Consider the following 12619-nt stretch of genomic DNA (forward strand, 5'->3'; position numbering starts at 1 on the left):
CAGTGACAACAGCGGAGCAGTTTGGGGGACAGAAGAGAACCGTTGAGGTTTTCAAATCAAGAAACAGTCGTGGTTTTAAGTACAAACAGACGAGTTTTGCTTCTGCATTGCACTCCGGCCCATTGAGGCTACAGTTGATGTTTTACATCGCTGAAATACTCTGTCAGTTCTTCTTGGAAATACACCACAAAATTAATTGGACCCAGAAATGCAAAGTAGTGAACGACAGCCTGACCTAGAAAGATGAAGAGAATGAACTTGGTGGCCTTATTTCAGCTGCAGAGGACAATGAAGGAGGTTTTAATAGATGTATCGTAGGTGAAATAAAAATGCATTTCCATCACATGGACCGGGTCGAGTGCTGCATTTACTTGCTCATCTGACGGTCCCACCTCCCGAGTTGGGAAGTCGTTCTTCCAACTTCGGTGAGTTCATGTGCGTCACATCGGAATGTGGGAGCAACATTAGATTATTTGACGCCTGCTCAAAGTGGGGCGCACTTTACCAATGCACAGGAACTTTAAGGGCAGAGATTGCAGCACTGAACATTTCTGATTGGTTGGCTACTTGCAGAATTTTATTTCGGCCGCCATTTTTTAAATATCCGCAGCTGCAAACCAGTTAGTTTTTTGTTCATTGTGCTTCGACGTGTAAAAAAAAAAGCTGTCACTTTTCTGTATGTCAGCAGATTAGACCACGTCAGAAAACAACGGGATGAAATAACCTCTAAATTCCTGGAAAAGTAGTTCCTGGGACTAAACGTTCAGAGTACTTTGGATGCAGTGTTTATCTCCAAGCCCTTTAAAGTTGTTTTCCAATATCAAAAGTGTGGATATAGACAGCATGAATGCCAGTGCTCCCAGAGTGAAAATATTTACAGCAATCTTGGAATAAATTGAGGTGACAGAATGTTCCTGGAAGTTGAATCTTGGCTCAACCAGAGCGATCTTTACAGGGCCACATTATATATATAGAACCTGGCGTAAAATAAAAATATTCAGCACACTTTTCTCATTTATTCTGTGAGCTGGGTGAAAACACATTAAAACGACCTGTAAGGTGCCTGTCTGGGCTGTTTGTTCGTCGTCTGTGTTTGCCGTCGCTGCACATTGCACCAGAGTAGATTGACAGGAAGACGGTTGATGGCAAACAGTGTGATGAGTTGTGCACGCACGCACAGACGTTTCTGGCTGTCAGCCCAGGTGAATCATCCCACACATTCAGCAAAACATGTCAAACATGCAAACTCAAAAGTAATCTGAAATGCAAACTGTAGTGTGCAACAATGCATACAGCTCCGGTTTGGTCAGGGATAAACGTAAACTCGATAACTTTGGCTCACTGCCCACCTGGCCTGTTATTTTTCAGCCTTTGGCCCTCCATGACTCCAACAACACGGAGCTCTGCATTGTGGGTGGTGTGATAGAAACCTGACCTCGCTCCTTGCAGATGTTGCGGCTTGAGCTCCTCCAGCTGCTCGCAGACACACAGGCTGCCACAAGGCTCGCACTTAATGTCACTCTTTCTCCTCTCGCCGGCCCATTTACGTTGTCACATGGTGTGCAGATAGAGGTTGATGATTAGAGACTGCATGAGAGAGGGCACAATTACAGTAACCGCGAGCTTGGGAAAGGCAGGTGCCACTATTAAAAAAGTGAATCACGTGGAGCTTTTTTCCTTTTCTTTTTTTTCTGTCTGAGTGTTTCTGTTCTTGGCCGGAGACTGCAGAACATTCAGCTGCAGAATATCCAGACTGGAGGCCTTTTCACAGAGGAATGCAGTGGTAGGAGGCAGATTGCTACCTGGCTTTGCTGATAAGCTTAGCATTAGAAGAAAAAAACCTCAGTCTCCATCCTCAGCTCCCTCTCTCCATGCATCATGTTATCTCAGAGGCTTCAGATCTTTATGCAAAAGCTTTGTCTTACAACCACAAAGCACCAAAGAGTCTGTTTTGAGGCAACATGTGGGCAGCAGCCAATCCAGCTGGAAAGTTGTTTGTTATGTTATTTTACTGCCTCGATAACACGTGACGTATTTAGATTTTATTCAAAAAGCAAGCCTGCTATACCACGACAAGGACAAACAAATACTTTCTCCAGATGTTCTCCAAAGTTTGACACACTCCACGTAATAAACATGACCTGCAGTCAAAGTTTTACCTGCAGCGATCGGCTGAACGCTCCTGCTAGCATGCTAACACCCTCACATTAACAATGCTAATATGCTGTATGCTTAGCAGGTATCATATATAGCATGTTCATGTTCACAAGCGTAGTTTAGCAACTCCTGACGACCAAAGTGATTCCGATTAATGCAGTATTAGTTTTTTTAAAAATCAATATTGCAGAACACAACAGGATACGATTGACACCATTTTATTGTCAGTTACATAAAAAAAATAAATTCAGTCACGTTTTTAATGTTACTGATACTAAAGCCGTGTCAGTCGTATCCTGGTGTGTGCTGGAATATTGATTTTTTGATCTACTGTGATTTGCCCTGTAGCGGCTGCACACAGAAGAGCAGCACTGTTGTGCACAGGGTTTCTCCCAGTTTGTTTTTTGATTACAATTAATCTGTCTGAGGTAGACATGAATGTCTGTACAAGAATTTCATGGCAATCCACCTAATAAGGGTTTAGATATTTCAATCTGGATCAAAGTTACTCAGACATTGATAGCATGGCAAAAAGAAAAAAAAAGACCAACACGTTAATGTCAGAAATGCTGAGTGATCTCTTGCATAGTTTCAGTAAGGCAAATTAAATATTTTGATTTCTGTAATAAAATAGTCATAAGTGACCTCCAAAGTGTGACACATTCTCTGAAGCACAATGCTCTGCAGTGAGGAAGGAAGGCATGCAAGGTGGAGGAGGTGGGTGGCATGTTAAATGGGGGTATAGTAAAATTGGCAGAGAGGCGAGAATCTCTTGTACCTCTGGGAGCTGGCATGCTGCAAGCTGACTCTTGTCTTACACATATAGATCACCAGAGCTTTGCACTTGTCGTTATTACACACATAAATTACAGCGGCAGCGTAGCGAGCACTTGGTGCTTGTTGTCGTGTTATGTCGCACCGGGGAGCAAAGACAAATAAGTCGTGAGGAAGGAAGTAAGTAAGTAAATAACACAAGAGAGCTCGTCTGAGGATTGGAGCAGTCTGTTTTCTGAGATTAAAGGTCGTTCATCTTGAGATTGGCTGTTTTATGCAAACACGTTCAACCTTAGTGTGTTGTATATTATCAACTGTATGAGCGTTCGATAGAAAATAATGACTGGAGTCAGAGGTCAACCTAAACATGATGTCCACAGATGAGTGCGTGGAGGTGGAGAATTCTTCACTCATGTCTTTATCTGATCGTGAATGTATAAACAAACGCTCTGCAGGCGAACAGGCTGATGAAATGAAGATAGTGAAGTTATAAAGATTGTGATTACACACTTTTTGAATGGGAGTCATGTCAAGAAGTTTGTTATTTTAATGGCAATTTCAGTTGAGTAATCTAAGCCAAACTGATCCATCATCATGATGGGGTGTAATGGTGGAGCTTTGTTCCCACATCACAAACACTGAGCTGTCACCAGCAGAGGAAGAAGTGCACATTAATTTGTACTTATTGAACCGGTTAATGAACTATTCAGGAAAATACCAATATTCTGTGTTTGCTTCATTGCTCCTGGCGAACATAAAGTCCTGCCATCAAGCAGGCTAATTAAAATCACAAATCAAAATCTTCTGGTTTTTATGTTTTACTAGGCTTTGTAGATTAACGTTTATTACTTTTGTTGACGCGCTGAATAAAGACATAAATGTCACCATCTGGCATGTGAAGCAGGAGACGCTAATCCCCAATTCACTTCTCTGAGAGGCTGTGAGGAGACAGAAATGTACAGAAATCCCTCAGGTGGGGCTCAGAAGATGAGGTTTGATGTACACACTGATCCAGCCATATTTCACATACTGTAAACACTGTCAGTTGTCTAGTTCAAAGGTCATTTTTTAGCCACTTTTGCAATGTGGCTCTGGGGATTTTGGTTGGTACAGTACATCTGTCCACAATTTGCTCAAGACTGAAATATTCCAACACTGATTTGGTGGATTACGGTAAAATTTTGCACAAAACTTTGTGATCTTTAGAGGATGAAACCTAATTAGTTTGGTGACAGCAGGTCAAAGCTTTCCATTCATATCATAATGTCACATTTGAAACAGGTGCTCATGGTCCCCTCAGGACAACAACTTTGGTGCTTGTGACTTTTCATCTAGCATGAGTCAAACTTGTATTTTGTCCAACACTTTAACACATTTAATTTGGTATCCCCATCAGTCCAACTCCTGTGTTTATCGCTAATTAGCAAAATGCTAACATGCTAAAGTAAAAATGTAAACATGGAACACATTGAACGCAGTTTATCAAGTACACCAAACCAAAGCTAATGCAGTCTGTTCAGAATCAAAAATCTTACATTCATGAAGTTTTTATGGTTTTGGGGAGGTATCGATAAAAGTAGAGAGGCATCGCAGAGAAAGCGCCGCCAGCAAAACCATCGCCCAAAACACGCTTTTCCAAGATGTCTGTGTGATCTGTAGTTTCCATGTTTCTGAATTGAGTCAAAGTGTACTGTAATGAGAGGTGTCTTCAATATTCTGTCCACCCCACTTATAGTTAGGGTAGACACTATATCAGTTACGAAAACCGCTCTGTATAATTTAATACAATTCACCAGCACGAACAGAACATTAAAACCTTCATAAATACAGGATTTTTGCACTCTGCACTCCTGCACTGGGAGCTCTGTGAGGCTGCACTCGCACGCTGTGTCTGAGTGCGGCCTGACAGCGCTGCTAGTATGGCTGTAAACTCTTTGTATTGTGTGATATTATCTAATGTATGGAAAAAGAGATGATGGACTCACTGTGAGGAACCGACCTCCTGATGTGACATTTATTACACTCCCACATCTGTTCCACGGTTCAAAGTAGTGACATCTGCTCTTTCAGATACACAGTATAAGAACCCTGAGGATAAGATGGAAAAACCTGGCTTTGTGTTGAGGTATGGAACATCCAGGAAGACTGGATGACCTGAACTAAGTAGTCCTGTGTGCATCAATCAAATATTTAGTCATATCTCAAGAGCTTGTAGCAGTTTTTTCTTTTTTTCTGTAGAGAACGCTGTATTACATTTTTGTTCCTAGGATCTCTCTTTGTTTAAAGAAATGTGGGATAATGCAAGTACACAACTCAACAAAATATGTAACAAAGGTTGAGCTGTTTTTAGACATTTAATCCATTTCCTTAAAATGATGAGAGTGACATCACCAACAAGGGGCAAGAAGCAGATCTGAACAATCCACGTCTCCACATAATGATAGGTCTGCTTGTATGTCTTGGACGCAGCACGCACCACATTTAACAGGTTGAAGTTAAATGGCAGCGCTCATTCCTGAGCTCGCTGCGCCGTCGACAAAAAGGCTCGGGCACATTTTGCGTTTGACCTTCCAGTGTCTCTGTAGCTCCTCTCTCACGCCGAGGATCGATTGCTTCTCCAGTTAAGCTTTCATTGCTGATGATGGGTCGGTGGGGGTTGTTTGTTATTCGCTACTCTACGCCCCCACTCTCACACCTACCATTCACCCTCCGGACATCAATATTCCCATGACCCTCTGAAACAACCCCTCCACTCAGCAACGCAGGCCAGGCCAGACTAAGGCAACTTTGCATAATCAATATCTTAAACAAAAAAAAAAAAAAGGGTCAGCGTAGAGATCTGGGTCTAACTACCACCCACCTCCTGCTCCACCTGCCTGCCGCTGCCTCCTCACAGCCGGGGCTGTTTGCACTGGAAGAACGCCGATTGAGAATCGATGGCAGAACTGGTTGTTGCTCGGAGGCCGACAAGGACAACAGACAAGGACATCTAGGCCAATAGAGATAATTGAGCAGCCCCGTCTTATCTGTTTGTTCCTGTCTCTTTATCTAATTTGGCAGTGAAACCAACGACACAGAATGCAAGACATGAGCCCGTCTTTTATCCCCCTCACACACCTACCACACAAGAGGTTCTCTGAGGTTTTGATGTGTTAGATTTCGAGCTTTTTCTGCCAGCACTGACCTTTCTGGAGAATGATTTTTCCTTTCTTACCCTTTCTGATCTCTATTGAGGCCATGCAGTCAGGCAAGTGGCTTATAAAATGTCGCCCTTCAGTAGGTTCAGCCCAGACGGTGGTCACCTGTGACTTGACTGACAGGCGGTGACGGCCCATGGGGACCTGGGAGGCAGATGTGGGAGAGAGATGGCTGTCTGCTGGTTTCCCTTTTCGCCCCCTCCCTCCTCTTCCTTCTCCTCTCCTTCTTCTTTCTTTTGTGTTGTGTGTGAGATGCGGCTCCCCAGTGAGTGAGAGGGAATTTCAAAGCGCCTGCTGAGGAGAGATGAGCCGCGCAGATAAGCAGCCCAGGTGAGAGAGCTAATCCTGCCGTTACGCCTCGCAGGCACACAACACAATTGAGATTTCCTAACTGTCTGTAAGACCAAAGGCGAGACTATTGGATTTTTTCTTTTTGCACCCATCCTCTGAGTGGTGGTCATTGATTTAGACATGTAACTTTCTGGTAAAAGTGGAATATATGTTCAAATTACATACAACATCCACTCTGAATAATGCATAGACAGAATTCCTGATATTTATGAATAATTCCCTCCAATCCTAGAGTTGAATTTTTTTTGCATTAATTCAAGCTGAAACTGATATTGATATGTGATATTTTGCAAGGCTGACCTACACCCCCCCCCCCCCCCCCCCCTCCCTCCCTCTGAGCCGTGCCAGCTGTGCTTCGGGCACACTGAACCCTATTCTGGGTAACATGATCCTGACCAGGGTGGCACCCACAGCAGGGGAGCATCTGCTGTGGGACCGTGGAAGCAGGACAACTGCGTCCCAGTCACATGCTATTATGTGTGATGAGCACCAAATCTGTGGAGCGTTGCGAAGTGGACAACTGTCAGTCCTGAGCAGAGGAGAAATTCTTCCATTTATTCCTCGAACTGCTGACACAGTCAAATATCAGAAATCAATACGGTTTGCGTGACTGTAAGCTCTTCCATCTGGTTAGAGTAGATTTTCAACCTATTGGATTGGGATCTAACTTTACTGCTCGTCAGCATATTTTGCAAGGCTGATAAAATGCCAGCATGTCATTAAAGTAAGAGATTGGTCCTCTTTTTTCTGCAGCTCATATATCATTCCCACCGTCCACGGATGTTTCTCCAAAGGCGTTTGGCAGCTCACTTCAGTGGTCGACTCCTGATCCCACCCTCCACAACACACCCTGGAACCCTCCTCCATCCCAAACAAGCAACACTTTCGCCTCATGCCAGCGTTAGCTCCCCATCTGCTGTCCTGGCAACATGCACACACATGTAGATTAACCATCTTATCTGACTGCACGCTGGTCCTGCAACAAACCCGGAGCTCATCCAAGCATGACCGTCCAGGCCTGATGGAGAGGTCAGGCTGGGCTGATGGGGGATGTGACCTCCAGCATCGCTCAGTGGTCCGAGTTACTTTTCAAAAATTTAAATTGCTGACAGAGGAAGAGCAAAAAAACGAAAACATTTCAACTGCAGCTGGGTCCAAATCCCTCCAAGGTGAGTCCAATGGGGACAAACATGTATCCAAATAAGACACAGCCAGACCAGCTCTACCCACAGTTCAATGCAGCTGCACCCACCAGCCCCTAGAGGACATGATAGATGGGACCACACTCCAGCAGCTGGGCTGGAGGTTTATGCAGGAAGTAGCAAACAAATTTAATTGTTTTTCTCTCCGCACCCAAAAAGGCTTATGATTAATTATTCAGCGAGTCCTTTGCCGTCCCTGCGGTGAAAGCAGCATCTGTCATTTATTTAAAGCACACCGACTCACAGGGAATCAAGTCACAAACACATTATGGTTTCATGTTTCCATTGGAAAAGTCTGAGCACACCTGCTGTTTACAAAATAGAGGATGAAAAATCCTCATAGAAAAAGGTTGTTATCTTTGTTTTTACCTGCAGGAGATCGACAAATGTTCCTGTCCAACATGAGCTCTTTGTCTCGTCTGAGCCGGGGGACACGTCTGTTTGCTGATGAGCACATTTACTGTAGCTGTCAGTGAATCTTCATTTCTGTATCGTTTCTACCACAAACTAAGAACTCTCATCCTTCTCTTGTACTTGTATCCCTTTGGTTTTGTCTCGTATACTTGTATTCAAAATGCTTTTAATGGAGTCCAAATCTTAGCTTTCCACGAGATTTGAGCACTTTCTGTTAAAATAGCAGCAACTTTTACAAGTCTATCAATATTTTGTTGCTTGTTAATCTGATCCTACTGTTGACACACTCACAGACGAGGGTCACTTGAAAGGCAGGTGCAGGGATGAGTTGAACTGTGCGGAACGGACCATGAACGGACAGTTTCACATGAATCTTTTTTAGAATCATTGAAAAAGTCTGCGCCACTTCAAGAAGGTAAAGAGTTTAAAAAGCCTTTAAATCATCAGGGCTGTTGAATCAGAACAACAGTCAAAACATGCCTACGTATTTCGGCCTCATCAGGGTAAGTATACTTGTACACATACTTGCCCTGATGAAGGCCTTAATGGTCTAATAACTCATTACCCTCTTGAGTGCCTTCAACGCTCCTGAAGGAATAAGATGCCTGAACTGAAGAGCTCCACAGGGGAACACCATTTTCAGCAGCACTCCTTTCATGCTGTTTTTTTTTTTACTTTCAGCTAACTTTGAGTTTCCTTTGACAGCATCTCTAGCTGAGCTTTGGTGTAGAGATACTCATGCAAAATCAAATCATACTCAAAAGGCTAACTATGTGAGACATCAACTTAATTGAACCAATTAAAAGAAGGTATTTTTGTACAGAACTGGGGAAATGAGTTAGGAGAGGATCACCTCATGGCCAGTAAGTAGAGGGGATGGAGATATGAGGGATGTAGGCTATGTATTGACTTAAATAAAGAACTGAGAAATGTGCTTTTTGAATGAGATTTGAAGATTGATACAACTCTCATGCAAGCTCACCAATTAACAGGTTATATCTAGTTTGCTTAATTCGTACAAAAAACAAAATGTTCAACTATATTGTGGCGGTAGTGGCTGTAAATTGCTTACAGGCCAGCCCAACCTACATAAAAATATAAACAAAAAAACATAAGTAGGGGAATGCCCAATGTCCACTACTAGGACAATAAACCAATAAATAAACAAATGCCTCTTTTGCTATAATAAATAAATGTGCTCCTACAAGCCCCAGGGAAATAAAATGGTAAACTGAAGGTGTAAAGGGGCTTGGGTTTTAAGGGGTTCCCAAATAAACAAAGTTCCCTCAAGAAAGATGTGGGCAGCCAAGAAAACACAATGGGGCCTAAACAGACCAGAGTTCTGGCTGGCAATCTAAGGGGGAATGAGGTTCTCTGTAATTCAGGGAGAGACTCAGAATGGGTCAGGGGCAGATTCAGTATGAGGGTGAGAGCCACCGGTGTGCCATTACCCACCTCTCTTAAGCCTTTCAAACAGGGTGTCGTCACACTCTGATTGGCTGGGAGGGAAATGCCCCAAGCTGCTTCCACTCCTCAATCAGGAGTCAGTCTCCCCATCTGTGCACAGGTGATCTGAATCCCCTGCAATTCGTCATCAGGACAATCAGCCCAAACAAAGAAAAATAGCAAGTCACAAACAATTGGACTGCTACAATATATTCATGACAGAATTGAAAAACATGAATCTATCCTTTCACAACATCTGGTTTTAATTGACCAAACATCTGTTAAACTAAAGGGACAGTTCACTCTAAAATTAAAAACACAACAACATATTTTATCTCTTACCTGTAGTTCTAATTATCCATCGAGATTGTTTTATGCGGGTTGTCAAGTTTTAGAGACATCGGCCTTAGACATGTCTCCCTTTTCTCAAATTCAATGGGGAAACGAGATGGCACCCGGCTTGTAAAAGCGCATCTGAAAAGTTCAACAGCAATGTCTCTTTCCTGAAATCATGACACGGCTACTCAAGATAATCAACAGACCTTGTTGTGAGCAGTTTTGTGGAGAAACAATTTTCTTTCTACCCAACTACAGCTGCTAAACCTATCACAACGCTGAGGAAGCGTGCATCAACTCTTGGATAATAGGCTCGTGCTTGTGACAGTGCGGGATGTAAACATTAATGGCTGACTAGCTTAGTTAGCTTAGTTAGCTAGCCTCTCATCAATGAGTAGATGCACGCTATGGCAAGAAAATAGTTCCTACATGAAACTGCTCACAACACAGTCTGTGGATTGTCTCGAGTAACCGGGTCAGGATTTCTGTTGAGTTTTTTTTTTTAACTCAAGCGCCATCTACTTCCATTACATGTGAGAGAAGGCAGATGACTCTACAGCCGATATCTCCAAAACTCACATTAAAATACCAGTACAAATAAAAGGAAAAACATGTGCTTTTGATTTTGGAGTCGACTGTTGCAATAGAAACATATTAAAAAACACAAAAGAACTGTTATTTTTACAACTACATTTATTAAAAAAACAAAACAAAAAATTGAACAAAAACAAATAAAGCAACCAGTGTCCCACCAGGGATGAGACAGTTTCCGGAGAGAGACATTTTAAAAGCATACAAACCAGCAAACTGTAATCTAGCAGCATCCAAATGTTGGAATCTCCAAAATCATCATTTATATATTTAAATATATAGTTTGTTTTTTTGCCCTGGCAAGCTACACACTTTACAACATACACAGAGCTTTATCTCTCCTTAGTGCAGAAAAAAAACAAACAAATACCCTTAATAAAATAAACAACTTTAGGTTAAATAAGCTTAAATAATAGTGTTAAATACAAGACACTTCTGTGGCAGATATGTACAGAAATAAACACATTTGGCATTGTAAGTGTGGTTCACTGGCGCTTGCTCTAATGCTCTAGAAACCACTGCATAAGAACACGTTTTGCTGTGATAAACTACACACACCCACGCACACACATTCATACACACAATTTCATATCAGTGAGCCACAGACAAGGCATGTGTTTATAAAAGAGAATTAAAAGCAAAGAGAAACAATCCATTTACAACCGAGAGTTTTAGGCACAGTCTCTTCCTGTTTTATAAATACATGTCAAGTACGACTGCTTCTCGACAGGAACTCTTCACGTTTGTGCTAACTTTTTTTTTTTTTCGTTTTGTTTTTTCACTTTTTAAACACAGTTTCGTAACTACCACTTTGTTATTGCTAGGACATTGTGACAGTGAATGGAAACTACGGACAAACGTGTGTAGGGAAAGCACCTTTAAACATCAAAATTACTGCCATGTGACCCTACGTTACAACACTGAGGAAAAGAAAAAAAGTGGAATTCGTTGAAAAAGAAAAAAATGGCCCAGAAACATCAAACCTTGAAACTTTTTGTGGCTTTGGGAATCCAGAAATAAAAGGGTCTCAGTTGAGCTACATTCATTTTCCCCTCCTCTGTTACGTTTCAAGACCACCACATGTGGATTCCTCTTGGTGCAAGCAGACAGTAAGTACCACTTCATTATGTCCAGTACATTCCTCCGCTCCCCTCCTCGCCTCACCCTCTCCTCTCTCCTGTGTCCGTGAAGGCCGGCACAGAAACAGCTGTGTGACAGTGTGCGCAGTATGATACAGTAAAGCTGAGTATACAGTACAGTAGACTGACGGGACATACGTAGGTAGATTATATGTTGACTACAGTAAATGAGCTTTACATTCCACTACTGTAAGAAGATCCCGGGGACTCTGGCGGGGCCCCCGAGGGGTTGCCTATCTCAATTCCTCTCCAACACCGGAGATGAGGAAGTTTCCCAAGAGGCTCGTTTGCCGGGATGGAGAGAACGTTAACGTCAGAAACAGCCCAGCACTTCAGACAGAAGAGGTTCCCAAAAATAAGGTCCAGATCGGGGTTTTAATTCCACACAGGGCTGCACTACAGTCTCCTAAGCAGGGGCTTTTTAAAGAGTCTTGATTACACTGGGGGCCGGTAATGGTTTGTTTGAAAGTTTGTTTGCCTGTGGATCATCTGGGAGTCTTAAGTAGGAGTTGAGTGGGTGCCCAGGAGGAGTGAAGGCCATCTTGCACTTTTTCTCGCTCTCTCTTCCTGCAGGTCTCTTGGACTCTCTCTCAGGGTTTCTTGTCAATGGTGTGAAAGAACCACTCTGTGAACTTCCTGAGCTGAGCCGCCGCCGTCTGGCTCTCCTCCTGCAGTCGCATGTTGTCCTGTCTCAGGTGCTGCACCTCCTCCTGCAGCATCGCCTTATCCTCTTTCTCCTGAGCACACAAACACAAACACACACACATAATCAACACTGGGACATGAGGCAAAAATAAATGGATGCAAAAGAGGATGATAAAAGCCCCGCTATTACAAGAACATCCGTCTTTCGTCAGCGCTGCGTAAATGGGAGGCATTAAGCTTTTTCTCTCTGCTGATAAAAGTGCATTTCCTCTCTCCATTTTAAGCACATTAGCGGTCGTGGGGGAAATGTTGGGCTGGGAAACAATAAGGAAAAGGAAGCAGGATATTGAATTAAGTGGACGAGTTT

The 12619-nt window shown here is 42.9% G+C and overlaps 1 protein-coding gene across 4 annotated transcripts in view; it reads right to left on the bottom strand.

Moving 5' to 3' along the window:
- Positions 1-10552: 10552 nt before the first annotated feature.
- Positions 10553-12619, bottom strand: part of sipa1l2 (signal induced proliferation associated 1 like 2) — a 91202-nt gene continuing 89135 nt past the window's right edge. For all 4 annotated transcript variants that reach the window (XM_073481533.1, XM_073481534.1, XM_073481531.1 and 1 more), the window contains one exon: positions 10553-12344. In XM_073481533.1, coding sequence (XP_073337634.1) covers positions 12198-12344 — 147 coding nt within the window. In that variant the 3' untranslated portion in view covers positions 10553-12197. The remainder of the gene's footprint in view (positions 12345-12619) is intronic.

The sequence above is a fragment of the Pagrus major genome, chromosome 15 (genome assembly GCF_040436345.1).
Source record: "Pagrus major chromosome 15, Pma_NU_1.0".
Taxonomy (NCBI): domain Eukaryota; kingdom Metazoa; phylum Chordata; class Actinopteri; order Spariformes; family Sparidae; genus Pagrus; species Pagrus major.